Below are 27,833 nucleotides of genomic sequence, written 5' to 3'. Positions count from 1 at the left end.
AGGACCACCAGGGAGCATACACACTAAGGAGGTTCAGTGAGCTGGCAGCACCTGGGTGCCCGTGACCATGAGACAGACACGTAAGAGAATATAATTGAGCAGGTGGAAAATTTCAGCAGCCAAGAGATGAAGGATTAACGTCACCTAGGAACAAGGGTGGGTCTTTAAAATGATGCAAGGTGAGAAAACCAGGAAAGAGAACGAGCTACTTTACACAGTCCCTTTTGAGCAAACTATAACTCCGTGCACATAAACGGCCGTCCACCTTTTGTGAGAACACATTTAAATCAAGAGGCCCATATTCATTAAATTAACAAGGTCATAGTCATTCATTCAAATGGTCGTCTATGGGAAAGTCATCTATGGGAGAAAGGGAGTGACCACAAAGTTTGGGGATAAAAAAGGATAAACAAAGAAATGTGCCAGGAACTGTGGAGTGTGATAAACTCACCTCTTCACCAGGGTCAAAAAGAAAAACAAGTCCCCATAACCCTACCAGATCTAAAGTTTCCTTTTAAAATAATGTTTTTCGTTTTTTTTAAGGGAGAGATTTGATTAAACAAAAAATACTATCTAATAGTAAAGGATATTAATTCTTAAATTTGGTTGCATATCGGGATCACCTGGAGAGTTCTTAAAACTGCAGATGCCTGCCCCCTCCCTCAGAGGGTCTGATTTCACTGGTCTTGGGAACACCATGGGTGCAGGACGTTTTAGGAGCTCCCTGAGTGTTCAAAGGTGTAGCCAGAGTTACAAACCATTGGTACGAGTGATACAGAGATGTGTAAGTGTTAAAAAGTCTCAGAGGACTGCGGTTAGGGAGTTGGTTTGTAAATCAAGGCTGTCTGGGTTGGCAGGAAGCCCCAAGTGGAGTCAAGAGAGTAATTTCATCCCTAATCCTGGCGGAGCAAGTAGAAGATATTTTTGGAGATGTGCACGCGGGTGATCTGTTTGCTGCGGGCTTGAGTTTCCAGGAAGGGGCCCGGGGAAGGGGTAGTTGCCTCCTCACAGGGTTTTCAGGTTTCTGGGGGAAATCTGATGTCAGCAATTTGAAACCATGGTGCTCCAACCCCCAGGCCCAGAGCTGTGCCCTCATCCCACCATGGCTCAGGCAGTCCAGCCCCTGCCCCAGCAAAGAGGAAGCTCAGGGCACAGGCAGCCTTCCAAGGTGGGAAGGCCTGGGCAAGTTTGTACACGCTCCCCAGCTCAGGAGCCCTCAGACTCAAGGCGCCTGTCATATGCAAGTACGCCCGCGCACGCACATACACACACACAAAATGACTGTCTCAGACGCCTCCACCTCCCTTTGCAGTCACCCATCCACTTACCCATCACCTACCGCCAGAGCTGATGTATCTCACACATCCATATCAAACCCAGCATGCTCCCACCGCAGGACCTTTGCACAGACTATCCCCTCTGCTTGGGATGCTCTTTCCCCAGGTAGCCACATGACTCACTCCCTTGCTCCCTTGCAGTGGTGGCTAAAATGCCCAGAAGACCTTCCCAGATCATTTCCCTTAAAATTGCAACCCCCTTAAACTGGCCAGCACTCCCAATCACCCAAACCCTGCTTTATTTTCTCTATAGTCCTTACACCTCCTGAACACTGTGTTTCACTCATTGGCTCATCTTCCCCCACCAGAGAGTAAGCTCTGTGCGAGGAGGGGTTTTTGTTTTTCTTACTGCTGAATTTCCAGGGCCTAAACCAATCAATGCCTTCAATATTGCTATGTGTATGTATATATTACTGTACCGTAATAACAACAACCATAAGACTATCGAACACTTAAACTAGTGCTTACTGTGTGCCAGGCATTTTGCTAAGGGCTTTGCATACATCAACCAGTCAGTAAGTGCTCAATGAACACTTGCTCCCTGGATGAATCAATACAAGCCCCTGGTTAAGAAGAGACTGCCTGAGTGTCTCCAAATCTCAGTCCAGCACGTCCAAGCTGGGTGACCTTAGGTAAGTGTCTTAGGCTCTCTGAGTCTTTCCAGTAAAACGGGGATCACAACCATTCTCACCCCACAGAGTGGAGGTGAGGCGATTGGTGCCCGGCCTGGGAGGAGGAGCGCCTGGAAACCTTAGCAGGTGTATAAACCCCTTTGCAGTGAGCACGCAAAGCTAGTGACATTCACACCCCTTTGCAATCATGTGAAGAGCACCGGGGAGCCGTGTCCCCCTCTTCCCAAAGCAAGTGTGTGCATGTGTGTGTTTGTGTATGTCCCAAACACACCCTGGAAAGTGCCACAAGAAACTCATCGTGCCCCTCCCCCATCTTTCCTTGGCCAGCTAGAGAGAGGTCTCTCTTTCCCTCTCTCCCTCCCCAGTCTCTAAGCTGGGGAAGGGCCACCCTGAGCCAGAGAAGCACCGTCCCCTTCAGTCCCCAGAGGTGTTAAATTTCCTGCTCCCACAAAGCCAAAGCAAGGAAAAAGAGGCCCCTCCCCAGGGCAGGGCACAGCCTGGCTCAGCTCACTTGAGTGGCGGGGGGGTTGGGGGCAGGGTCGGTGGGTGGGGAGTCACCCCATGAGCGGAGTCTCAGCAGCTTTGGCTGGAAGCTGGAAGTCAGTTCGGAAGGAAGGGGTGGAAGTGAAAGGGCCCCTCACTCCGCTCCCTGGGCCCCGGCTCTATGCTCTGTGTGCCGCCGCCCGGGCATAGGGGGCGGGAAGGGCAGGTCACTTCAGCTCACTGAGCCCCTCTGCGGTCACACAGATCTAGGCTCAAGTTCCTGCTCCTGCTCTCCCCTGCTGTGTGACCTTGAATGGGTCACTTAACCTCTCTGTGCCTCATGCAATCATGTACTCAACATCTACTGAGCCCCATCTATGAAGCCAGATACTGTGCAGGGAACTGGTTCTCGTCTGTAAAGCCAACATGATAACTCATCCACCAGGTTGCCGTGAGGCTTAAATAAGATAACGTGAACAACAAGTTTAATCCGGTGCCTGACGTGCCGTGGGGCTATCCAGCCTCCCCACCCTCCTCCCAAACCCCCATCCTGCAGTGTTCAGTCTGCTAGGGGAATTGTCCTTTCGGACCACTGTTTTTTTGGGTTTTTTTTTTCTTTAATGTAGGACAGTAGGAAACTCAGATTCATTTGACAGAATTTGCCTTGGCAGGCTACTTAAATTCCCTCAGGCCTCCAGGGCTCAGGCTCAACCGCCACCAACCCACTTATTTGAGCATAAGGGGTCAAGGAAGGGGTCGCCCTGCAATGGAGGAGGACTGTCCTCTCGGCTTCTGGAATGCAGCTCAGAGAGGGAGTCAGCTCAAAGGGGCCACATCCCTCCGCCTGGGGAGCCAAAGATCTTTTTGTTACCTAACCGCTCCTCCAGGCAGATTCCCAGCCACAGGGGCCTCCATTCAGGGTGTCTTGGAGGGACGAGCCTTGAGTGGGCAGTCGGGAGACCAGGTTCCCATCCAAGCCCTAACACAAACCAGCTGCGGAACTGACACCTCTACTGAGAAACCTGGGCTGTGTGGGGCCTGATTTCCTTGTCCAGCAAATGAAGACTTGAGACCTGTGCTTGCTCACTGGCTGGGGCACTGCGAGTGATCTTGGACCATGTACATGGTCTAATCCATCATCCACCGCCCGCTCCATGTGCCCCGAGCCACTTCCTCCGAGCTCCAGCCTGAGAGCTGTTAGCTGCCGGTATGCCTCTGGGCGTGTGTGTGTGCGTGTGTGTGTGTGTGTGTGCGCGCGCACGCGTGCTTTTGTTTTTAAGTCCTCAGTCAACCCCCTCCAAATAGCCAGGAGTCCCAATACACATCCTTCCAGAGCACTTTGAAGATGTTGTAGACAGTGGACACATTTTTCTATAAAGGTCTGGGTGGTAGATAGTTTCAGCTTTATGAACCGTATGGTCTCTGTCACAGCCACTCAGCTCAGCCATTGCAGTGCAAAAGTAGCCATGGATAATACATAAACTATGGGAGGGGATCCGTGTTCAATAGAACTTCATTTACAAAAACAAGTGGCAGGGGTATACGTGGCCCGGGGGCGTAGTTTGAGGCCCCTACTATGCTGTCACGGAAGTCCTGATTCCTGTAAGCTGCCCATCTCACACAAAACTGCTGCTCCTCCGAGGTTTCCCGCCTTTAGAGAAGAGAATAATTTCTCTAGTGCCTTGCTACTCAAGGTGTGGCCTGTGGACCAGCATCACTGGACCCTGAGCACTTGTTAGAAATACAGCATCTCAGGCCCCACCCCAGATCTACCAACAGAATCTGCATTTTAACAAAATGCTCACGTGATCATATGCATGAGACGTTTTAAGGCAGGAGGAGGACGGGCTCAGGTTTGCAGTTGCAGCAAGTCTCTCTGGCTGCCATTTGGAGAGTGGACAGAGCGCCAAAGGCAGGGAGCAGATGGCCAGTGGGGGCCTGAGAGAAATGAGGGCCCACACCAAGGCAGGATAGACAGATGCAGAAGGAAGGTCACAGAAGTCTACAAAAGGCAAAATGCGGAGCACTGGGAATGGCTGGAGTGTGCTGAGGAGATAGCAGCCCCTAAAGTCAGGACGTGCTTCCTATTAAAGAGAGTCTGGGGAACGCCAGCTGGTGTGCAAATGCCAGCACCACACTGCGGAGCACGTGGCCTTGGCAAATTGCCAAACCTCTCCAAGCCTCAGTTTGCTTATCTATGTCATGGCGATAAGAACAGTGTCGACCTCAGAGGGTGACAGTGAGTACTGCTGTAGGTACTCTATGTTTAGCACAGTGGCTGGTACGTAACAAGCACTCCAGCCATCCGTCCATCCATCCTTTCAGCCATCCATCCATCCACGTATCCATCCGTCTACTACCTTTTATCCTTTCTTTTTCTTTTCTTTTTTTTAAGTCAAACCTTAATGCCAGAAGACCAAGGCTTTTCAGCCTTGGCACTATTGGCATTTGGAGCTGAGTTGGTCTCTGCCGTGGGGGTAGTGAAGTGCACGGTAGGGTGTTTTGCAGCATCCCTGGTCTTTATCCACTAGATGCCAATAGCACCCCTTGCCAAGATGTAACAATCAAAAGTGTCTCCAGACATTGTCAGACGTCCCCTGGGATAGAAAGTTGCCCCATTGGAGGGCGATTGATCTAGATATTACTATTGTTGTTGTTGTTGTTGTTGTTAGGCTGTGGTGGTGGGAGGGGGGAGATGTTCACATTAACTTGAAGAATGAACTCAGCAGGACACTTACATTCAAATCCCAACTCTGCCATTTACTAGTGAGGGTGGGTGGGGAGCTTGAGGAGAAACACGTGTCCTCAGTTTCCTCATCCGTACAATGGGGCTAATAGTAACCCCTTCTTCATGGGTTTGTAGGAGGGAAAGATGAGTTAAAGTTAGAAAAGCACTTGGCGCTCTGGCTGCACGGAGCAAGGCTAAGAGTCTTTTGTGGTGACGGCGAATTGTTTTCGCTTTCTCCTTCCACTTGCAACAGGACAGCAAGCTAGACCATGACCGTCCACCCTCAGCCCTTGTAGGGGACCAGCTGAGGGCAAGGCCCAGGCCCCAGCATGGGGAAAGGGTGGGTTCCGTGCTGGAGATGGTCTCTGGCCCTGAATGGGGAGTGAAAGGCAGGTGCCAGATTTGCCTCAGACGAAACCAGCCTCAGCTCAGCGGAAAAGCACGCTGATATTCCTGGCTAGAACAGAAATCCACCCAAAGGCTTTGAAAAGGGGGATGTGTTTGGCAGGGCTGTTTGCCATGTAAAACTATCTGCCTGCATCTTGTCTTGTGACAGTAGAGAAAGCCTCTGGGGCCAGGAAATTAGTTTGAATGTGGAGAGGGGAAAAAATGGATCTCGCAGTTCTAGCCGGCTTTGGGCTCCTGGATAATATGTGCAACTTTGCAAATGTATTGTTTTCCGAACTGTATGAAGCCAAGGGGTTTCCAAGGAGATGCCTGGCTCAGTGCAGCTTCTTCAGCTCAGGAAAGGAGAAGGCAGCTTGGAATTCTTTTCTGGTCAAATGGTAGAAGGGTTTCAAATACAGCCAAGCCCGGGAGCAGGAAAAGCAAGTTGGGGAGGGCTCCAGGGGGACCTGGCCAGAAACACAGGGCATGAATGCCCCAAAGCAGGGAGTCAAACTCAGCACTCTCGACGTTTGGGGCTACAACGTCTTCGTTGTGGGAGGCTGTCCGGTGCGTTGCAGTCCTTAGCAACCTCGCTGGGTTCTACCTACTGTCTCTTAGTAGCACGCCCCTCCGCCCTCTGCCCGCAATCTGCAACAACCCAAATGTCTCCAGACACTGGCAAATGCCACTGGGTGAGAATTACTGCTCTGGAGAGGAGACGTTGAGTCAACCCTGCTCACAGTTGTTTCTGTCCAGAGGCGGCCAGCTAGCTGCCTTCAGACAATGCCAGGCCAATACAAACATCGGCTGCTCAGAGGCCGTCTGGGGTCGGCTGTCCTGAAAGTTCTGGAGGGATCTGGAAAATCCTTGAGGGGTGGGGGCTCCCTGCTACAGAGGACATGTGTCTGATTCTGGGAAAATTCCTGGGAATCCACTCTCTCAGGCTCTCGAGGGGCTCCTTCTTAATGCTTATCACAATTTTTAATTAATTGTCTGTTTACTTATTGTTTTAAAATGTCTCCATCATGAGAACATCCTCCCCCTTAGGATCTAACTCAGAGTCTAGCACACAGGATGTGCTCGGTAAATACCGACCTCAGGCATTGGGGGAGGGGACTGGCAACCATTTGTTGCATGTCTACACCTGGAAGACACACCTGGAGGACTGGTTAAAATTCGGATGGCTGGGCCCAGAGTTTCTGATTCAGAAAGTCCGGGAGGGGGCCCGAGCATGTGCACGTCTAACAGGTTCCCAGGTGCTGCTGATTCTGCTGGTCCAGGGACCACAACCTGAGAACCATTAGCCTGAGCTCTGAAACTCTGGTTCTCAGTCTTGGCTGGGGAGTTTGAAAGGCTGGATACTCAGGCCAAACCCCAATCAATTAAATCAGAATCCCTTGAGATCGGGGTTGAGAACTGCTCAGCTGCACCTTTTCACTTGATCCTCGCTGCTGGTAGGATTACTCCTCTCTCAGAGATTAGGAAACTGAGGCCCAGAGGAGTTAGTTACTTGCCCGAGATCCTTTAGCCATACCAAGTTCAACCCTGGTCTTTTGATTCCAGGGGCCGTGTTCTTTCAGTCACTTTGCTTGTCCTTCTCCAGCAGCAGGTCACCAATCAGACCATGGCTTTGTACCATTTTTATAGCTAACAGTCACTGAGCACTTGCGAGGTGATCAGTGTGGATGGTCGTGTTCTCACAACGAATATTTGCCAAACACTATTGCTCCCACATGACAGAGGGGAAACTGAAGCACAGAGAGTTGGGGCAACCTGACCTTGGCCACATATTCAGGTGGTGCTAGAGCCAGAACTGAACCCAGCCATCCACACTGCACTTTGAGGCTCAGTGTGGGAGATGAAGAGTGTTGAGATGGAAGGGGAATCTGGACCAGAACAGGGCAAGCAGATGTAAAAGCTGGGAGTGTGAGGCTGGGCAGCGGGTCCCAAGCAGGCAAGGAGCTGAGGACCCAAAGGTAGACAAGTCACAACTTGGGAGAAACTAGGAGACTGCTGGGACACACCCATACCCAGGAGGTGCCAAGGCAGCCCTCTGCCTCGGCCAGGCTGCATCTTATATTCTTCTGGTGTCAGCAGTAACCAATCCCAGTGATTGTCTCATGCAGAGCTTCTGGTCAAAGCATATGATTGGCTACCCCGTTGCAGGGTGCAGTAATGGCTTCCTTGGTTTACAAAACGAACTCAGAACAGCTTCATCTGCACTGTCCCCAGTCCCTGCCCGTGCCATGCTGACCTGTGCTCATTTTCTGCCCCCTCTCCTGTCTGGTCCCTCCAACTTCCTGCATTTGTTGGCTACCTTCCCAGCTCTGAACCTTGGCTCTGTTTTCCTGATTCCAGCAGTTCCTTTCCCACTTGGCACTGTGTCATCGTGGACAGATAACTGGTGACACAGCACCCTCCCATCACCCCACCATTCGGCAAAACCCTAGGACTGCCCACATCTGAGCTCTCGTGGACCCCTCGTGCTGGGTGTCCCCAGGCACACACTGCCCAGGTACAGTGATGAGGCCTGAGCCCAGGTGACACGGGAAAGCCTTTGATTCCTCTTGGCGCTCAGTGAGCATCAGGCAAAGAGACCTACTGTGTGCAGCCCTGAGATATTTTTTTCCTGAGAATTACTCTGCCATACCTACATACCCACAAACCCGCGTATGTCTGTATAATTATTTAATCTGTTTCTTCAAATCAATTCTTTTATCAGCGTTGGACAAATATATTTGACATGGCATCTTTATATTATTGCCACATGTGGAAAACGAGAATGCCTTGCCACTAAGAGAGGTTACCATCATAATAGAGAAGATGCTAAAAAAAAAAAAAAAAGGGAGACGTTAATTCTAAGTTCTGTTGTCTCTCAAAGGTTCAAAGCCAGCCTGAGGCTTGGGGCCCGGCTGGCAAGGGGATCTCAAACCAAAGAGAGACAGCAAAGACAGGTTAGCATCATATCAAGTCTTGCTTGATGGAGGGAACTTGGAACGAGAACTCTCTCACTAGATGCAATGGTGTTTAAGGCCCTGTCCTGCCCCCTCCTCACCAGACTGTCCACTGGGGCGCAGGCAGGCTGGCTCCACGTCCCCTGGGCTGGGCCAGTTTTAGAAACCAGCCGTCAGGAGCTTGGCTGCGGGCACTGGTGCTGGAAGAGATCTGGCTGCTTGCAAAGCACAAAAGCATTTCCCACTCCACAAAGGGTTCCAGTCCTCTCTGGACAAACAGACGGGCTGACGGCAGGCACTGGGGCCCCCAGATGGCAACTGCAGGCCCTCACCCCGGGACCCCACGCCTTCCTGCTCTGGCGCTGCCTTCCAGGGGAGGGTGGTTCTGCTGGTGTTAAGGACCACTTGGAAGTCAAAACCCCAAAGAAATTTCACAATAAAAGCAAAAGCTTTCAATGTGGAAACTCAGAGGCCCCTCTGTGTTCTCTTCAGCTCTTTCCAGGCCAGACTGCTTTCCTGCGTTTCCTCCGACGCACAGAACAAAATGGGCCAAGGCACAAGCCTGCTGGAACCAGGCAGGGGGTGCAAATAAGCCAAGTGGCCCACGGGGGGTGGGTACCGAGGCCAGCTGGAGAGCCCGGGCCCTGGCCAAAGGGAGGCAGTGGCCACTCAACTCCTGCCCCCTGCTCCCCTGCAGAAATGTGGGCTCAGAGCTGTGAGAGCCACCAAGTTTTCAAGAGATTCTAGAAACCTGAACTTTTACCTAAAATCTCCACTTTTTAACCAAAATATTTTTTTAAAACTCTGCAAGTGCATAGAAATGGATGTGCACAAATCTTCAGAGCAGTTTTATTGGTAACAGCCCCAAACTAGAAACAATCCTAATATCCATCAGCAAGAATTGGGCTGTATGGACACTTTCCACACTAGGGTTGTCTATGTACAAGACTGTATCCATACAGGACATACAAGGCTCCCGAACAAGGGGGAGGGGATAGCTCAGCGGTAGAGTGTCTGCTTAGCATGCACGAGGTCCTGGGTTCAATCCCCACTACCTCCATTAAAAATAAAATAAAATTTAAAAATAAACCTAATAATTATCTACCTCCCCCTCCACCCCAAATTAAAAAAAAAAAAAGACTCAGGGATAAGAAGGAGGAAACTAACAATCACAACCACGCTGAATGAACAAAGCCCAGTGAGAAAAAAAGAAGGCAAAAGACATGGTCCCTTTATATAATTATTCTAGAAAATGAAAACAAATCTGTAGTGACAGTAGATCGGTGGTTGTGTTGGGAACAGAAAGGCAGGGACAGGAGGGAGAGAGGACAAGGGACACAAGGAACCCCCTTCATGTGTTCACTTCCTTGACTGAGGTGGTGGCTTCATGACATATGTACATCACAGCTGCTCCAAGTCTACACTTGAAATACCTGTCAAGCTAATTACATGTCAAGTAAAAATAAAGCTGTTAAAAGGAGAATGCCAAATAACATGTGGGCCAAGTTCAACCCCACGGACTACAAGTGTTTATCCTCTGACTTAAAAGCCACTCCATCCACATTTACTTAGACCTCACCGGGCACCACGCATTTCGAGAGGCGCTGCAGTTGCAAAGGCGAGGGGTGCAGAGAAATCCCCACGGGAGCACCGCCTGGCCAAGGTGAAAGTCGTGACCCAGGGACACCGACAGGGAGAGCCTGTCACCTGCCTTCTCCAGCTAAACTCTTCAAGGTTTTCTGAAGAATCTAAAGCAATTGAAATTTTTCCTCTCTGTGAATCTAGTCGGCCAACTCAAGGATCGAATGCCCTCTTAACAGGCTACCAGCTCATCAGTTGGCAAACAACAAAAACAGAGCAGTCAGGAGAATAGCAGCGAGAATCCAGGCAAGAGATGACGGACGGAGGCCCGGGTCAGGGTGGAAGCGGAGCGGAGAGTGGGAAGTGATGAGATTCTGAAAGTAGAACCAATCGGATTTGCTGATGGGGTGGATGTGGGGTGGGAGAGAAAGAAGCGTCCACGTGGACTCCAAGATTTGGGATTGAGTCCCTGGAAACTTCTGGAAGAATCTGGAAGTGAGAGCCATCCACTGAAATGGGAGAGGAGGCGCCAGGTGGAGTAGGTGGGATGGTGAAAGGTCTGGCCCCTCCTGTTCGCTCCCTCTGGCTGCAAGAAAGCCTTGCACAAAGGTGAGAGCAGTTGAGAGAATGCAGAGAAATCTCTCCGTCTCTCCCACAACCTGGTCGAGGCTGTGCTTCTGGCTTTTCCTGCTCCCCCAGCTCCTAATGTCATTTGCTCTGACCACATTCATAACCAAGATGGGAAAACGAGATTTTGACTCAAGGGCAGGCATTGCTGAGGGGTGACAGAAACCGCGGAGGGGCGTTTGCATCTGTGTAAATCGGACACGATCCGTGTGGTGGGGTGAGTGGGCCTGATCCCTCGAAGCTTGGCTCGGAAGCTTGGAAGCAAGATGCAATTAGAGAAAATCTGATTCAAATGGGAGGACTGAGCCTTGGCCTGTGGAAGGACTTGGTTCCCCCCATATTTGGAAAGGAGGAAGACAGAGAGGGTGGAGGACAAGGAGGAGGAGGGAAGGAGACGGCCACTTGGTCAAAGCCAACTCGCTCCACAACCTACACTCTGCCTGCTTCCCACAGCAACATTGGCAACCCGCTCAGGCTGTTCAAAATGCAGGTTCCCAGGCCCAGCCTCAGACCCGCTCAGTCAGAACCTGCACGTCGATGCAGCCCCCAGGTAACACGGGGGATTACTGCATACGCCGTAACGTTGGAGACACATGGGTTGACATTGCTGTTTTCCAAGAGTCAGGATTTCACCTACCATCCTTTCCACGCTGTCCACATCCCCTCACACCCCTCGTAACACGATTAACAATCTTTTCAAAACCATTGGCTTTAAAAAAAAAAAAACACCTGAAATACATTTGTTTAAAAACAAAGCATTATATCACTATTACCAGTGGAAAATCAGCATCATTTGCCATAATGGAAATAACCAAAAAAATGCGTGAACAAGATGAAGGTAAAACGGTGTGATTTAAACTCTGGCGGGATACAGCTGCCCACCCAAAGCTCTCAGCCTTTTCGGTTGAAAACGGAGATCAGCTGGTGTTAAAGAGGTGAGGAAGGCATTTCAGCATCTGACGGAGACTTTCCTCTTGAGAGCATCACAAGGCTTGAAAAAGGATTGAAGGAATAACTTCCTCCCTGTGTGATGCGATGCTATTAACGCTGCATGCATGTAACTAACACACCTACTGTCGTTTCCCACAACTTTAGAACAAGTGCTACCCTACAGCAGTGTCCCTGCCCCCATGTCTTCTCCCCCAGGATCCTCGCATCCCTTCCCCCTCCTCGAGTCTCCCTCTAAAAGTCACCTCCGACTGGGTAACTGGCTGCAGGCAGGGACTTATGATTATCCAGAAGACACGCCCCTCCCCCGGGCGCTGGTTCTCAGGAGCAATCAGTTTTCAAAGCCCATCAACTCAGTGGCCATCAACTGCTTCAGCCCAAAGAAGCCACCAGCCCCTCTTTAAGCAATCTGACAGAAAAGTACAAGGACCCAGGACAAGTTACAAGGTTTGGGGTGTGGGCTTGTGGACAGAACCCCAGGATCAGGGTGAAGAGCTAAGGCTGTCTATGCAGCCCTAAACCACAGGGGCATTCAAAGTCTGCGTGGGGAGCACTGTCGACCTGGTCTTTCAGAGTGGATTCCTATGGCACGTGGGCAAGAATTGCTTTGCAGCACAGGTAAGGATAGGGGCCTAGAATTTTCCAGAACCATCTCTTGCCAAGGGGAATCAGGCCAAGCTCAACAATTAACAGTAGACATTTAAAGGGAGCATTTCAATTCCTCTCGCTGAAGCGAGCTGTCAAAAGGCGAAATGGTTGCTATATGTTGATCTTCATTACATCAACTCCTTCGTTTACTATCTGAGAAAAACACCATGTGAGGTAGTCACCAACCAGAAGACACATCAAATGTCAGTCGGGTCATTTTGGGGTTTGGTACATTTCAAATGGGTTATGGCTTATTTGCAAAGCAGCTGGTGATTCAATGGCGCCTATTAATAATCCACGTGGTGGCAGAACACTCTGATCAGCAGTGATGAGGCTGTTAGTAAGCGTTCAAAACTTCCCTAGAGACGTGTGCAAAGGGAAAAGGTTTTGCTCCCCACTCCCACCCAAAAGATCCTTTTTCTCTCCATCAATAATAATGTTAATACTTACAGTTACCTTTTATTGAGTGTTTACCATGTGCCAAGCATGGCTTTAAGAGCTCCTCAGAGCTCAGCTCACGAATCCTCACAACAGCATCATCAAGTAGGAGTTCCTACTCCCCGTTTCCCAGGGAGAAACCAGCCGCCAAGACCCGCCACAGGAGACTTCCCAGGTCACCCCCAGGCCTCGGGCTCCAGGCTGTGAAACATGACGATGAACTATACTTCATCCACCACACGAAATGCCTCATGAAAAGAAAACACTTCGGCGACAGTCAAAAGGTGAAAGCAATCCAAGTGCCTCTGGAGGGACGAATGGATTCAGGGCATACACATCCATGGAGTATTGCTCAGCCTTAAACAAAGGGAGGACATTCTGACATGACCTAAACCAGCGATGAAACCTGAAAGATGCCGTGCGGAGTGAAATAAGCCAGACGCGAAAGGACAAATACCGCACGATTCCACTAGTCTGAGCAGTCAGCTCATAGAGACAGAAAGCAGAAGTGGTGGGTTGCCAGGGGAGAGGAGGATGGGGAGTCATTGTTTCATGGGCACAGAGTTTAAACACAAGGTTCTTTGCAAATGGGACGATGGGAAGTCCTGGAGACGCGTAACGGTGATGCTCGCTTGCTCCACCCCGTGAAGATGCGGAACCCTTCGGCGCGGTGCACTCAGTAGTGGTTGCTATGGCCTGAATGTCTGTGTCTCCCCAGATTCAGGCATTGACACCTCACCCCCTCTGTGACAGTATCAGGAGGTGGGCTCTGTGGGAGGGGATTAGGTCAGCAGAAGGCCCGTAAGTGGGATTAGTGTCCTTATGGAAGAGACCTCGGGGAGCTCCCTCACCCCTTCTGCCACGTGAGGACGCGGGGAGAAGACAAACCACATCTGTGAACAAAGCAGCAGGTTCTCACCAGACCGCTAATCTCCCAGGACCTCGATCCCGGACTTCCCAGTCCTCGGAATTGTGAGAAATAGTTGTTGTTGATAAGACACCCAATCTATAATGTTTTTTGACAGTAGCGCAAATGGACTAAGACAATGGCAAATGTTTTGTTATGTATAGTTTATCACAATAATAGAACAATTTTTCAAGAAAGGAAGGAAGGAGGGGAGGAAGGGAGGACCCGTGTGACCCACCGAGCCGGCCCCTTCCTCCAGCCTCACCCCACTCACATCCTCTCGGGAACACTGGTTGCCCACCCGCCCCCGTCCTTTGGCGACCCGACTCCCTGTCCATCTGCTCTTGATGTAAATGTCACCTGCCTGTCTCATCCGCCTGGTGTAAGACTTCCAGGAGAATCTCCGGTGAATCTCCTTGCTTCTTTTCTCTTAACACTTATTACAACCTTGCAGTTAATTTTAGAGAGACTTCTGTTTTATCTGCTTCCTCCACATCCCAGGCCAAAGGGTGGCCTGGGTGGGTGGGCTCAGCCTGCCCCCGTAATTTCCATCAAACCCTGCATGCAGCCCACTAAACCTCCCTAAATACAAACACAATAAAAAGGGGTACTGTTTTGCAAGTTCAAGTTCAAGGCTAGTCCCCTGCCTCCCCAACCCCTGCCAACCAGATTGTCATCCCCAAGTCTTTCCTGCACCTAAATTTCACAGCCGCCACTGCTCCCCAACCAGAACATAAATCCCCTGAACACAGGGACCAGGGAACTGTTTGTGTGGCTCCTCTTTTCATGCCAGTTCCTAGCACAGCATCTGGCAGCCAGTGGATGCTCTAAATTGAGCAGAGAGGATAAATTCCACGCAGAGAGGACTCCCCCGGAGGTGGGAAATGGTGTGACGCATTCAAGCATGGGAGTAGGGAAAAGGGCACGTTGGCGTGGGAGCAGCAGGAGAGACTGGCAGGATTAGGCTGTCCTTCCGGCTCCTCAAATATAAAAAGCACCCACCCCTCCCCAGGGGGGTCCTGATGCTGTTGAAGCCTTTGAAGGTCAAGGGTTTACACTTCAAAGATGCTGCTGTGGGTGGAGAAGGGCTGCTCAGACCCATTTCCTGGGGCTCCGATATCGACACGCACCCTTGCTGGTCACTCTCAGCCACTTGGCCCTCAGATGGAGTGAGGGGCTCTGGGGCCATGAGTAGCATCTTTGGGTGCTGCTGTGACAGGCAGGCCAAGCTCCAAGCTCCATCATCCAGTGAGCAAGGAAGATGTACCCCCAAGATGGCTCAAAGCATCTCTAGGAAGCTCAAAGCCTCTGCCTCCTTTTGGGGTGGACAGGTTCATAGACCGTGGGGTGGTGGGACCATCTTGGCAGTAACACGGTGAGTGGCACCTTGGCCGGGAGGTGCTGAGACCCCTGGGAGCAGGACGGGGGTTTGGCGGCATGGACCACGGTCCTCACACACATCTCGCTTACCTTAGCCAACTGCGTCTGCAGCTGGTTCTTAACGTCCGTCACCTCGGCGATGCGAGCACTGAAGGCCAGGTTGGTGTTAGTAAACTGCTTCCACATCTGGTCTGACAACACCTCGAAGAGGTTCTGGGCCTCCTCCCGCAGCCGGATGCAGTTGGCCCGTGTGTTCTGCGAGTGCCTGATGTTGTCGTTACTGAACTTGGCCCAGGTCTCGGGCACGGAGATCCTGCAAGAGGCACAAATGCGATTTAACCCAGGCGAGGAGCCCAGGGTTTGTGGCAGGACTTGGAGAGCTCTGAATCCAAGCTTTCCCAGCCTGGGCACTTTTGACATTTGGGTTGGATAATTCTCTGTTACAGGGGGCGTCCTGTGCACCGTAGGACGTTTGGCAGCACCCCTGTCTTCTGCCCACTAGAAGCCAGTAGCAATGCTTCTCCAGTGACAACCAAAAATGTCTCTAGACAGTACCAAATGGGGGGGGGGCACAACTGCCCCCAGTTGAGGGCTATTGAGTTGATCCAAACCCCTCACTTTACAGACGAGGCAACTGCAGGCTAGCAAGGACAGCTGATTTCCCCGAATGGGCACGTGGTGAGCTGCAGGCAAGGAGAGATTCACTGGAAGAGCCGTTTTCTCTAACCCTCCACCACCAGCACCAAAAACACAGAGACAGACCAAGAAGAGGACATTGGGCATGATGCTAGATGCAGGGCTCCTTCGATTCAGAGATGAGCCTGGGGCCAGGCTACTTGCACTGACATTCATTCTGTGAATGTTCTTTGAACACCTACCACATGCCAAGCCTTATTCTAGACACTTGGGATAGAGCCGGCAACATCCCCATCCTCATGGTGATAAATTTCCGGGGGATTGAGGTAGACGATAAATAAAGATGTTTACGCGAGGTGTTATGTTCTATGAAGGAATTTAGAAGCAGGGTGATGGAAGAGAGACAAATGGAGTGGGTCATTATGCGTCAGTCAGGATCGCAAAAGGAAATCAGTGGAATTTATACTCGGAGAGTGTTGAGATGCTCATGGATTTGCAAATGCAGAAAGCTGTCACCACCCTAGCTGTGAAAGGCAAGAGAGGGAACTCGTAAGAGAGGAGGAGCTGTGGAGAATAAATCCCCAACATCTTTCTCCTCCGTCTCCTGCTGGTGACCCTCCTATTGGCTGAACCCATCTGAGAACCAGATGGCAAAGAGCCGGGAAAGGCAGTATGTAGAGGGCAGACTCCCCTAGAGGACTCATAGCTGGGCAGCTGGGGAATGGATCTGGGAGGACAAACGCAGCTCAGGCTACATTAGAAAGGGCAGACTGGGGAAAGGGCAGACTAGGAGGGCTTCTTGGAGGCGGTGGCACATAAAGGATTCGGTTTAGGCAACAGAAAGTTGTTCCCGGCTGAGTATGTAAATCCCTGCAACAAGCAACCAACTTTTGTACAGGAGCTTCCTCCTCTGGGAAGCCTTTCTCTGAGCTGGCTTCAGTCCCCAGGGAGACCAGATGAGCTAACTTTTCCAGGTCTTTTCTAGCCGAGAAGTCTCTAGTTCTTAAAATAAAGCAGATTTTTATTCTCAGGCAGTAGGAAAAAAAGAGATTCAATTATCTGAAATAGAAGACTCTTTTAGGACATGTTAAAGCACCCTCAGATTGCAGGGTGAATAGAAATATGTTTAAAAACATACAAAATGTGGTTGTTTTGTCTGGCTTTTGCAGGAGTTAAAATTAAGCTTCTGGAGAGTCTTGGGGTTCTGGAGACGTGAGAGGGCACTGAATGTAATCTGGAGCTTTCATTCAACAAAGACCTGAGGCTCAGAGAGGTCAAGTGTCTTTTCCAAGGTCACACAGCTACTCACCATGGATCAAGGAAGGAGGAGGCACCAAAGGCAGCAGGGAGCGACCTGTAGATTTACTCTGAGGGTACCTCCCACTGCTCAATGGAACAATGTCAATGTCACAGGCAGCAGCCCCCAGGCCCTCCCCTGGAGCAGACAGCTGAGCTCCCCAGGGAAAATAACTCCTTATCACGCTCTCCCTGGGGGGAATATGCCAAGGCAGCCGGTCTCCTGGCAGCTGACATGCCTCAGTAGAGGGGACGTGCTTCCTGGAGCCCCTGACCTCTGAAAACAGAGGACACAGCAGGCTTTGCTGGCGAGGCAGGAAGACATCATGGCAAAACATAGGCCCAGTGTCCAATGTGGGCTCAGATGGAGACTCTGCCACTTGCTTTGTGAGCTTGGGCCAGTCACTGCACCTCTCTGAGTCTTAATCTCCTCATTGTAAAATGGGGATAAAAATGGGGATAAAAACCCCTCTGGGGTTGTTGACTGACTAAATGTGGAACCCCCATCACGGCACCTGACAATAGTAAGCATTTGATAAATGTTTATTATTCACGAGATGCTGTATAAGGCCCCAGCACAGTGCCCAGCCTACATCAAACATCAGGTACAAGGCACGGATAGCATTGTTATCCTCATCAGCAGTTAATCCACGGCAATGAGAACTGTGAACAGAGATCTGGCAAAGCAGAGTCCCCAGACGTCCTCTTCCCTGCCCAGACGTGGCCCCGCTTTAGGAAAACCCCTGATACAAAGCCCTGAGCTAGCACATCTTTGGAGCGATTAGTCGCCACAAATGGCAGCTCCAGTTCTCCAGCTGAATCACTGGACAGGGGGCTTTAAATAGCCAGCCCCTCCTGGGCATGGAAATCGGAGACTCCGCCAGCCAGCCGGGCTGCCCCACTTTCAGGGAGGCACCTTTTTGGGAAGGGAATTCCTCTTCCTCCTGTCCAGGTGGGCAGCTGGGGCTGAGGGGACTGGGTCCCCGGGGCCCACGACAGTGCCAGGCAGACAGAAGTTCTCCACCTTCATAGCCACTGTGACGAGAAAGTGAGGTCACACAGCAAGCACTCAATAAATGTTAGCCATTGTCATTCCCTACACGAGGCTCTGTGCTCAGTGCTCCACGCCCACCTTTCCGTGCTCACGGCACCTCTGGGAGGTGGCTGCTATTTTTATTCCAGCGGTAGAAGTGAGGACACGGGGCCCAGAGAGATGAAGTCCTTTGTCCCAGTATACATGTGGAGCCTGGATTTGAAGGCAGGCAGCCTGGCTCCAGAACCCACCACCAGCCTGGTTCTCCCCACTGAACCTGGATTCCTCCTCCTCCTGGTCACAGCTGTTTTGTTGTGGAACTTGTCTGGTGCGCCCAGCAGTAGTGGCCATGGGACCGTCGCAAACCAATCACTCATGCTCTCTTGCTGGAATATGGGTCTTGGGCAAAGTGGGGTGAGAGGGGAAAGACAGCGGTGCTCCAACCACAAGGCCGATTAGCTCCCTCACCCTGGCTCGTTCCGGTCACCGGAACCTCCTCCTCCAGCCTTCCCCTGGAACCTGTGGCTCCCTGACAGCCTTTTAGGAAATTCATTTCCGTCCTGTCCTCCGTTAGCCAGAATCGGATTCTGTGGCTTGCAACCGAGGATTTCCATTCAACCAGAATTGAACGAGAAGACAGAAGGAATAACTTTGAGCAGGTTGATGCCCCTTTGTGGTTCCTTGGCGGGAGCAGACCCAGAAACCCCATTCCCATCAGGCATGGCCAGGTGGGGGCCGAGAGCCGGGTACTTACGTGCCATCAATTTTCTCCACGCCGTGGAAGAAGCTGATGCAGTCTGACGTGTTCCTCAGGTTAAGGCACTTCTCGTCAATGAACTCGGCTGAGTTTTTGTCCTCAAGGTCCCTCTCCAGGGCGTGCTGAGCATCCCGGTTATCCCTGTGATGGCAAGGACGTGCCCCTGGGTTGTGCACTTACCCAGAGTCCCTCACCCAAGGTCACACAGGCGGTCAGGGCAGAGCCACTGCTGGAAGCCAAGTCTCTGGCCCCCCAGGAGGGTGCTCTGTCCACCCCCAGTGGCTTCCAGCCTTCTTCCACCTCAATGCCCTACCACATACCCAGGGCCACCCGCACTCCCCACCCACCCCCCAATCCAAGCACTGTTGTCACTTAGAACAGGGCTAGGCAAACATTTACTGTAAAGGGTCGAATGCTAAATATTTCAGGCTTTGTGGGTCACACGGACTCTGCTGCCACTACTCAGCTACGTGGGAAAGCAGTGCAAATGGTAACGTGTAAATGAGTGGCTGTGGTTGAGTTCCAAGAAAACTTTATTTCCAAACACAGGTGGTGGGCCAGATCTGACCCTCCCGCTGCAGTTTTCTGATAGAGAAGATATGAATTCATACTTTGGGTAAAGCCTGGAGTCAATTTAAACCGGTTCACAAATCACTGCGCCTGACCCTATGCCTGGCACAAAGGGAAGGAAAACATGAATAGGACCCAGCCACTACCTTCAAGTTGCTCACAGATTTGTGTAAGTAAATACAGTAAAAACAAACAGCCTAAAGAATGATACCCGGGACAGCACAGGTTTGAAAAGAATATAAAGTAACCCAGAGGAAGAAGCCATTAACTCAGGGTGAGGGGTGGTCAGGGAAGGCTTCCTGAGGAGGTGTCCGAGCTCAGTTTTCATAACACTAGGAGTAGATTATGGACAAAGTTGGGTGTGGGGTGGGCAAGGGCTGAGAATTCCAAGCTGAGGATGGGACATGTGCAAAAGCAGAGAAGCAAGAGACATCCAGTTGCTTAGGGACCCACAAGTAGCTCATTAAGACTGGCAGAAGCAGGGATTGGGCAAATTCAGGGACTGGGCGGGATCAGGGACTGGATGGAGTCAGGGACTGAGCTGAGAGAGGGGAGGACAACTGAGTGGGGCCAGGACTTGAGCCTGCAGGGCTGGTATCTTGGCTGAGACACTTAGACATAAAGGCCACTGTTGGCCAAACTCCAGACATTGGAGAACCACTTTCGTGATTCTTGCCATGTTCCCAGAGGACCTGTACTACTATTATTTACTTGCTACTTTTCTTTTTTCAATCATAAATAAATAAGTAAAACACGTAAATAAATGTATTTTAAAAGGAAAATCTACATCACAGTCTTTAAAAGAAAACCAGTAACCCTTTTTCCATTAATAGACGGTCACCTGAAACGTAAATACTAAGTGAACGCTAACAGAATCCTAGCAAGAATCTCTTGTCTCCAGGGGGTTCTAAGCCTGAACCTTTCTCTGTTCCTCTTTTGGTTGAAAAAAAGGAAATTAGGGTTAAAGACACACAAGCATCAGCTGGGACTTCCGCATTGGCGTGCTCAGAGAAATTGAACGAGAAGACAGAAGGAATAACTTTGAGCAGGTTGATGTCCAGACACAACCAAAGTGATCGGTGCACATCCCAGGCTGGTCTCTCTCTTTCCTCTCCTGCAGCTTCTCATTTTCTCCTTCTCTCCCTTCCCCTCTCTCTCTGTCTCTCTGTCTCTTTGATCTTTGTCTCTTCCTGCCTCATCTTGCTTGGTTTCTCTCTGTCTTGGGGCCTCGGTGTATGTCTCTTCTTCTCCCCTATGTCCTTTTTTTTTTTTTTTTTGCTACATTATTTTTCTGCTATGGATAGTGGCAGCTGGTGAGGGGTTTCAAACAGGCCAGGAGCAATGAAATTAAATCCTAATACTGGGTCCCCTCCCATCAGGATGCCCAGGGGGTCATGTTGGGGCAGGAGGAGCCATCCTGGGGCCCTTGGGGACTTCGGAATTGGCAGAGCCATGGATAAACGAGGGTCCATCTTGCCTAATGAACTGAAGTATGAAGCAAGACCAGACTGTGGAGAGAAACCTGCCAGAGCATCAGAGGGCAACCTGGAGCCCCAGAATCCTGGGTCAGCCGGTCCAGCACCCTGCTCATGAGGCCCCCGAGAGAGAAGGCGGCAGCCCCTGTCTCCCCCAGCTGGAGACCCTGGTCAGGGGCAAGGTTCGCCCCACTGTCAGCCCACCAGGAAGAGCCCGAACTTGACTCCTGCCCAGTCAGGAAAGCCCTATCTGCTTGGCTGGGGCGCCTGGTGAGGTGAGGACACAGCCTCACCCAGATTCGGGACTCAGGCCTCAGCCAGAAAACCGAGTATCAACAGCCCAGCGCCTGCCGGGGCCAGGGCGGCTGCCCAGGCGGGTCAGCGGCAGAGCCTCCCCGCAGGGCAAGGGCACTGACCTCCTCCCCTCTGCTGAGGCTCTGGCCAGCCCCAGGTCCATCAGGCTGCCCCAGCGGCACCAGCCGCCTCCCTGCAAGATGACAGGCATCCTCTGACAAACGGACCACTGCCCAAGGTCAAACGGCCTCTCTCCAGGGTGCCTGGGCCTACGGTCCTGGGAAAGAGGGGTCCCCCCTCCACCTGCTCTCAAACCCTCCCCACCTTCTCTGCCTCAGCTGGTTTCATCCCAGCCTCTCCTGCTCTTCCTCTTTCTCTGTGTCTGTCCTTCTTCATCTCTCTGTCTCTCTCCCCTCTTGCTTTCTCTCATTGTCTGCCATGTCTGTGTCTCTCTCTGCCCCTCACGTCTCTCTGATTATGGCTTCGTGTCTTTCCCTTTCTGTCCCTCCCTCCCTCTCACATCTGTGCTCACTCTGTTCTGTCTCCCTGTCAATGAGACTGTCTTGGTCTCTCTAGTTCCCCCAACCCTCCCCCTTCTTGCTTTGCCACCTGGGGTCACACAGGTAGCCCTCCACCCACCTCAGGTTCAAGATTTCTCTTCCAGAGTCCAGCGCCCCGATTTCAAGTCTGGGCTTTTGCTCCTTCTTTGGCTCAAACTGTCCCAAACTTCAGCCCTCTCATCACGCCAACACTGAGCTGTCATAGCCCCATGACAAACACAGATGGAAAACCATTGTCTTTTGCCAACAGCAGGTGATCATAAAAATAAGGGCAAGGAAAGTACAATCAAGGCATTCGCCTGCCCAAAGAACACCCTTTGTTAAAACTTTCCTGCTTAAATACAAGTATTTAAGGGTTTTTTTTTAAGTGAATTAATTTATAGACCAATATTAGGCAAACATAGTCCAAATGATAGGTTGAATTTTCAGAAATCAGGACAGAGGCATACAAATGATGGAACTCAACCCTGCTTTCATCCATTCAACTGCCACCTCAGTCACTGCTGTATCTGCATCTCATTTCGACAGGTCTGCACCTCTCGTGTCTCCCTGGACCTTCCCAGCTCATCTGCCCCCTGGCCACGCCCTTAGATCTGCTGGGAGCTTTTCAACACTGCCCTGGATGCTGTTTTACCTGGGTGATTCTCGCCTATCCCTGCTACCCCTTGTTACTGCCTCAGTGGAGTTGAGGGGCTGCTGTGTGTGTGTTGGATGGGGGTGATTGCTGTTTCCAGGGTACAACCAATCAGGGCACCAAGCCCCCAGAGCCTCTTTGCAAGCTTCCTGACCCCTTAGCATCCCTTGCGGGCTGCCCACACGCCCCACACAGCAGGAAGGGGCAGCTCTGGCAAGGTTGCCAGCTCGTCACCTGTGATCTACATCTTAGTAAACAAAAAGAAGAAACCAGCAGAGCAGTTTGCCCTACAAGAGTAAAAGGCACGCAAATTCATGAAGCATTCCACATTAAAAAGGAGAGAGAGAGAGTTAAAGGCCAGTACCCAGCTCAAAGGCCAGGAGGGAAGGCTGCTGCCTCCAGGGAAGCTGGGTGCCAAGGGCTTAGCAATGGGTCCCAAGCCCTTTAAAACTTGAACTTCCTTTTAATTACGGGGGGAGCCTCCTGGCTTGTCATGATACCAGTTACACAATCTTCCAAGAACAAAAAGCCGATTCCTTTGAAGACCCAAAGGAATGGCGGCTCAAGGTGTCCACTGGCTCCCCTCTGGAGATGCCCAGGCCCCTCATCTTGGTGCCCAAGGCCACCCACTCTCTACCATGTTCCAAGGTTCAAAACTGGCTTGGGGAAGACACCGGTTCAGAGGAGCCTCAGTGAGGTCAGTTTCTTTTGCCAAAACCCTCACTGCAAACAGGAACAACCAATAGTGTTTTGACTCAGGAAAATCAATCATGCACATCTCAGCAACACCATGTTGGCAGACTGAGATCAGTCATGACGGGAGCATTTACACCACTGAAATTGGCAAATACAGCAAATCAAGATTCTTTTCTTTTCCTGGCGAGCTGGTTGTTAAACACTTACCAGCACTGATCAAAAGAACCACGTGGAGATGTAGGACCCATCTGTCTTGCCTCCAGCAACCTGGGAGACCCCAAAACAGACTCGAAGACAGAGGAGAGAAAGCAGCTCTTACCGCATCTGGAGATCAATCCTTTGAGCTAGTTTTCTCATCTGTTCTTGGCAACATTTTAGCAAATCTACTTCCTGCAATGAAAAATGTCAGAGACAGCAGTGCCCTTTAGAAACTCACAGCATCCTGTCTCCCAGGCCAGCGCCCCCATCCCCATCTCTCTCTCCCCACCCTCCATCCCACAAGGTGAAATTCCATTTCCTGCCTCATCTCAGTGATCCTTGGGCCAGGCAACAAAGAGTCAATGGTGGAAGCTGCACCTTCTTTGCCCTACTTTCTTTTCTTTTCCTATCCCTCCAGATCAAAAGAAAATGCAGTATCTACTATGTGTCAAGTGCTCACTTATGCCTTATTTTATCACTAAATTAAACAATGCATGTGAAGCGGTACCGTATGTGACTCACAGTAGGTGCTCAACAACGCTAGCTTTTACTATTGTTTATTGGGGGTATTATTACGATGATGCCCATTTTGGAGATGAAAAGACTGAGGGTCCAATGACCTCATTTCTCACTGTTTCTGAATTGCAACCCAGGCCCCCACCCACACTTTCTGACCCCTGACTTTGCTCCTGGCAGGCAGCTCTGAAGCCTCTCTCACCTGCTGACCTTCCCTCCTCCCTCAGGGGGCTGGCCAGACCCAAGAGGCACCTTACCCGGATAAGATTTTTCTCCACGTTGTCATGGACCAAATCAATCCCGATCCTTTTCTCTCGCTGGTACAGACACTCCAGGGCCATCTACAGGGAGCAATGGGAAATCCTATGTTTTCCCTGCGGCTGTATGTAGACCCCAAGCAGAGGGGTGACTCACGTCTGCCTTTGCCATGGTCTGTTTCATTCCTGGGAAACCTGGATGCTTCATGTGGCCTCATCACTGTGCATTTGGGGGTGGGGGTGGGGCTTCTGCCTCCCCTTCTTCCTCAGTCAGGGCTGTGGGATGCTGAGATGGCAGATGGAAGCAAAACTGGTGCACATCTCCAGTTTGCCATGGCGGTTAAGTCAGCTTGACAGGTGTCAAGCACTTAGAATACTGTCTGTAAGTATTACCTATGAATATTTGAAAATCCTTTTTTGGAGATCTCTAAATGGGGGGAGAGCTTTGGAAAGTGGTCAGGAACAAGTGAGACCCAGGCAGCCCTGCCACATGGCCATGGACCTTACAACCATCAGGGGGACACAAACAGAGTAGAATAGATGCTCAGTGGAGCTCAGCTGAGAAAGAATGGTGACAGGCCATTAGCCTGTGATGTCACAAAGAGCAGCCAGAGTGAGAAGGAGGCAGGGGAGCAGAACATCTGGTGTCAGGATGCAGATGCATCTGGAAATTCAAAAAGGAGGCAGGGTCCATTGATTCACTTAGAATTTACTGACCTCTTCCTTCTCTGTATCACACTTGATCAAGGTCCCTGGGATAATGCTGTGAACTACACAGTCCCCATTCTTCCATCAGAGGAGAGAGGACACACACATGTGAACACAGGAAGAAACCCCATCATTTCTGACTGTGAAAAGGGCTGTGATGAAAATAGGGTGATGTGGGTGAGTGGGGAGGAACCAGCAGGGGAGTCAGGGAGGATTTCTCTAAAGAAGTGACAGACTGAGACCTGAATTGTGAGCTGCAGCAGAAATGAATGGGAATGATGTGCCAGGAAGATGGAACAGCAGGTGCAAAGGCCCTGAGGTAGGAGAAGCAGCAGCCAGGAAGTCATTGGGACCAGAGTGGAGAAAGTGAGGCCAGAAGCCATGACAGGGAATTCAGATGTGAACTAGGGGGCACTGGAAGCCACTAATGGGGTTTTAGCGAGGAAGTGCAATGATCTAGTTTAATATTTAAAATCATCCCTCTGACTGCTGTCTGGAAAATGGGTTGGAGGAGGCAGAAGTGAGGAGGCCAGGAAGGAAGCAGTCACCATTGTCCCATGAGAGGCACCTGGACTGAGGTGGTGAACTTGGAGTTGGAGACAAGTGGAGAGAACTGAGATGTCTGCAGTCCCTGTGCCAACATGTGGCTATCAGAGGAGGCGACACGTGATGAGGCAGAGCTGGGCTTTCCAGAAAGGTTGGGGGAGTGAGGAGAGAGCGAGGGTAGCTGCCATGGGTCTCTGAGAAGCAGCCCTGCCCACTTGCCTTCCCGGGGAGAAACCTGGGGACGGAGGGGAACAGTAGGGACCCCACCCCATAGTGATCAGAACCTGTCCCATGTCTCCTGCAGGATCTGGAGGCAGGACCTGTACTGTAGAAGTCCCCACACCAGACATGAAGCAGAAACAGCTACAGGAGGTTTCCAGGCAGGCAGTTCTGAGCCCTGACGTGCTCCAGGCTGTGGCAGAACATCAATCTTGTGTGGCCAAGATTACCTCCCATGAAGCAAGGCAGATAATGCCACTTCCACACCCAATGTCCACTCCAGGACCCAGTGAAAGATGCTCACTTACCCAGACTCCTCTGCAGCCAGGGAGCCCACGGAAGTTCTGGCAAATGGGCTAAAGATGGAATCACATAAAGGGCCTTCTGGAAAAGTGACAGTCCCTGGTAAAAAGGGACAGATACAGTAGGCACCTTGCCCCCCACCCCGCCCTACCTCCCTCTTCCTGCCTCAGATGAGACTATCCAACTGCTCCTTAGCAGGCGGGAGTTTGCAATGTGAGATATGAAACATCCTTGAAAGCAGTTAAGACAAAAGCCACACGCTAAAGATGGCCGAGCAGAAAGCTAGGAACCTGGGTCCCTTCTGGAATCAGGCAGAGGCTGCAGTAGCCTCATCTCTTTCCCTCTGGAGTTCTCATTAAGACAGTAAACAAAACCCCTATCAGACTGAGCCGCTGTGGGTCAGATATCTGTTCGCATGCAGCCCAAAGCCATTCCAGCTGCTGCAGGATATGACTGGAGACGAGGAGACCAAGGAAGGGTGGAGGATGTCCACATTCAGATATCCACCACTTATTCAGCAAGTGAGTATCTACTCTGTGCCACACCCTGTGCAAGACTGGGCGGATGTTCAGAGCATCAGTCTAGACAACAGGCAATCAGCACGGACACCGGTCCTTAAGGACCAGCATAGACGGACTGGTCCATCGCAGCTGACTAGCAGTCCTTGGTAACAAAACAGGCAGAAATCCCTGCCGTCACGGTGCTTATATGCTAGCGTGGGGAGAAAAACAATAGGTAAACACAAAAATTACAGAGTGTGTTAGCAGATCTTAAGGGCTATGAAGAAAAACAAAGCAGCTCTTTGCAGGACATCCTCTAAAGACCATCATATACACACATGCACACGCAAGTTTGTAATGTCTTATGAAACCCCTGTCATTTTGATGTAACTCCAAGGAGACAAGGAAATTCCATTCAGACAGAGGAACTGATTGCACTGGGATTATCTTGAGTTGACTAAGATTCTATATGTATAATCTATGTATATATATTTACTTAAAAATTGCTTATAGATGATGCTGCGGTTCAATCTGAACTGCAAAGTGCCTGTCACCTTGCTCTTCACCCAAGGGGAGGGCATGGGCCACCCTGCAGGGGTTGGGTGGCAGCGGCCGCCAGGCCCCCACCCCGCCCCACACTCACCTGCAGGGGACAGGTCAGCTCCTCGGCCGCGCACTCCAGCCGCCGCTTGACTGCGTCCATGCTGTGGCTCTCGTTCAGAAGCCTCTCCAGCTCGTAGCTCAGCTCCGACTTCCAGAAGCCGATGTCCGACAGCCTCTGGCCCAGGTTGCGGCAGGTCCCCTCCTGCATCTGGCGCGTCAGCTGGTCTTTGTCCTGCATCAGCCGCAGGGAGTCGCCGGTCAGCCGGCCGGCCCACAGCCGCGAGGCCTCTGCCCCGTGCACCTGCAGCTGGTTGGACTGGTCCCAGTCGCGGGGGCTGTAGCGACAGAAGAGCGTGGAGTGGACGGCAGGCAGGATGGTGGGCGGCCGCAGGGCGCTGCGGCACGTGGCCCCCTCGTCCCCACAGGTCTGGACATTGGAGATCTTGTAGAAGAGGCTGGGTCTCCATGAGTTGAGGTAGCGGTACCCAGGCAGGTAATAGGGCTGATAGCACTCCTGGATTACTGGGGCTGGCACCGCCGGAGGCGGCGCATGGACGCCACAGGCTTTCTTGGGGCCACAGTAACTGGCGGTCTGAGTGGTTCCAAGAAACTCCATCTTCCCCCATCAGCCCCGCTAGGGCAAAACTCCGCCCAAGGGGGCCAAGACATCACAGGAAGGGGAAGAAGCCTCTCCTGGGGACGGGCAGGACCTCTGTGACTCAGCACTGTTGTCATAAAGGCTGGGGGCCCGCGGGGCCATACTGGGCCCCTTGCTCACTTGCTCCATTTGGGGCCCAATTATCACCATCAAAACACACACACAAAAATGAACAAAATGAATGTGAGTGTTTCAATCCACAGAGCTGGAGGTGCAAGAAATGGCATTTATCTGTTTTTCCATAATAATCGAATCTGCCTTTCCTGACCTAACTCTGCCTCCATTGGGAGAAGATTTAATGTGCTCGGCTCCAGTAAACTCAGT

General features: G+C 51.3%; 1 protein-coding gene and 1 long non-coding RNA gene across 2 annotated transcripts in view; one reads left to right on the top strand and one right to left on the bottom strand.

The window, feature by feature from the left end:
• Positions 1–27,544, bottom strand: part of TEKT5 (tektin 5) — a 35,779-nt gene extending 8,235 nt beyond the window's left edge. Inside the window, exons 1-5 of the mRNA XM_006204201.2 lie at positions 26,892–27,544; positions 23,973–24,056; positions 23,321–23,391; positions 18,770–18,913; positions 15,141–15,363 (exon numbers count right to left, since the gene is read on the bottom strand). Of these exons, the coding sequence (XP_006204263.1) occupies positions 15,141–15,363; positions 18,770–18,913; positions 23,321–23,391; positions 23,973–24,056; positions 26,892–27,467 (1,098 nt within the window). The 5' untranslated portion in view covers positions 27,468–27,544. The remainder of the gene's footprint in view (positions 1–15,140; positions 15,364–18,769; positions 18,914–23,320; positions 23,392–23,972; positions 24,057–26,891) is intronic.
• Positions 24,630–26,672, top strand: LOC140687027 (uncharacterized). Its single transcript, XR_012061038.1, has 2 exons — positions 24,630–24,999; positions 25,531–26,672. It is a non-coding gene; the product is annotated as an uncharacterized lncRNA (long non-coding RNA).
• Positions 27,545–27,833: the final 289 nt, after the last annotated feature.

This window comes from Vicugna pacos, chromosome 18, assembly GCF_048564905.1.
Source record: "Vicugna pacos chromosome 18, VicPac4, whole genome shotgun sequence".
NCBI lineage: Eukaryota > Metazoa > Chordata > Mammalia > Artiodactyla > Camelidae > Vicugna > Vicugna pacos.
Note: the sequence above shows the minus strand (reverse complement) of the source record. Positions and strands in the feature narration are given on the sequence as shown.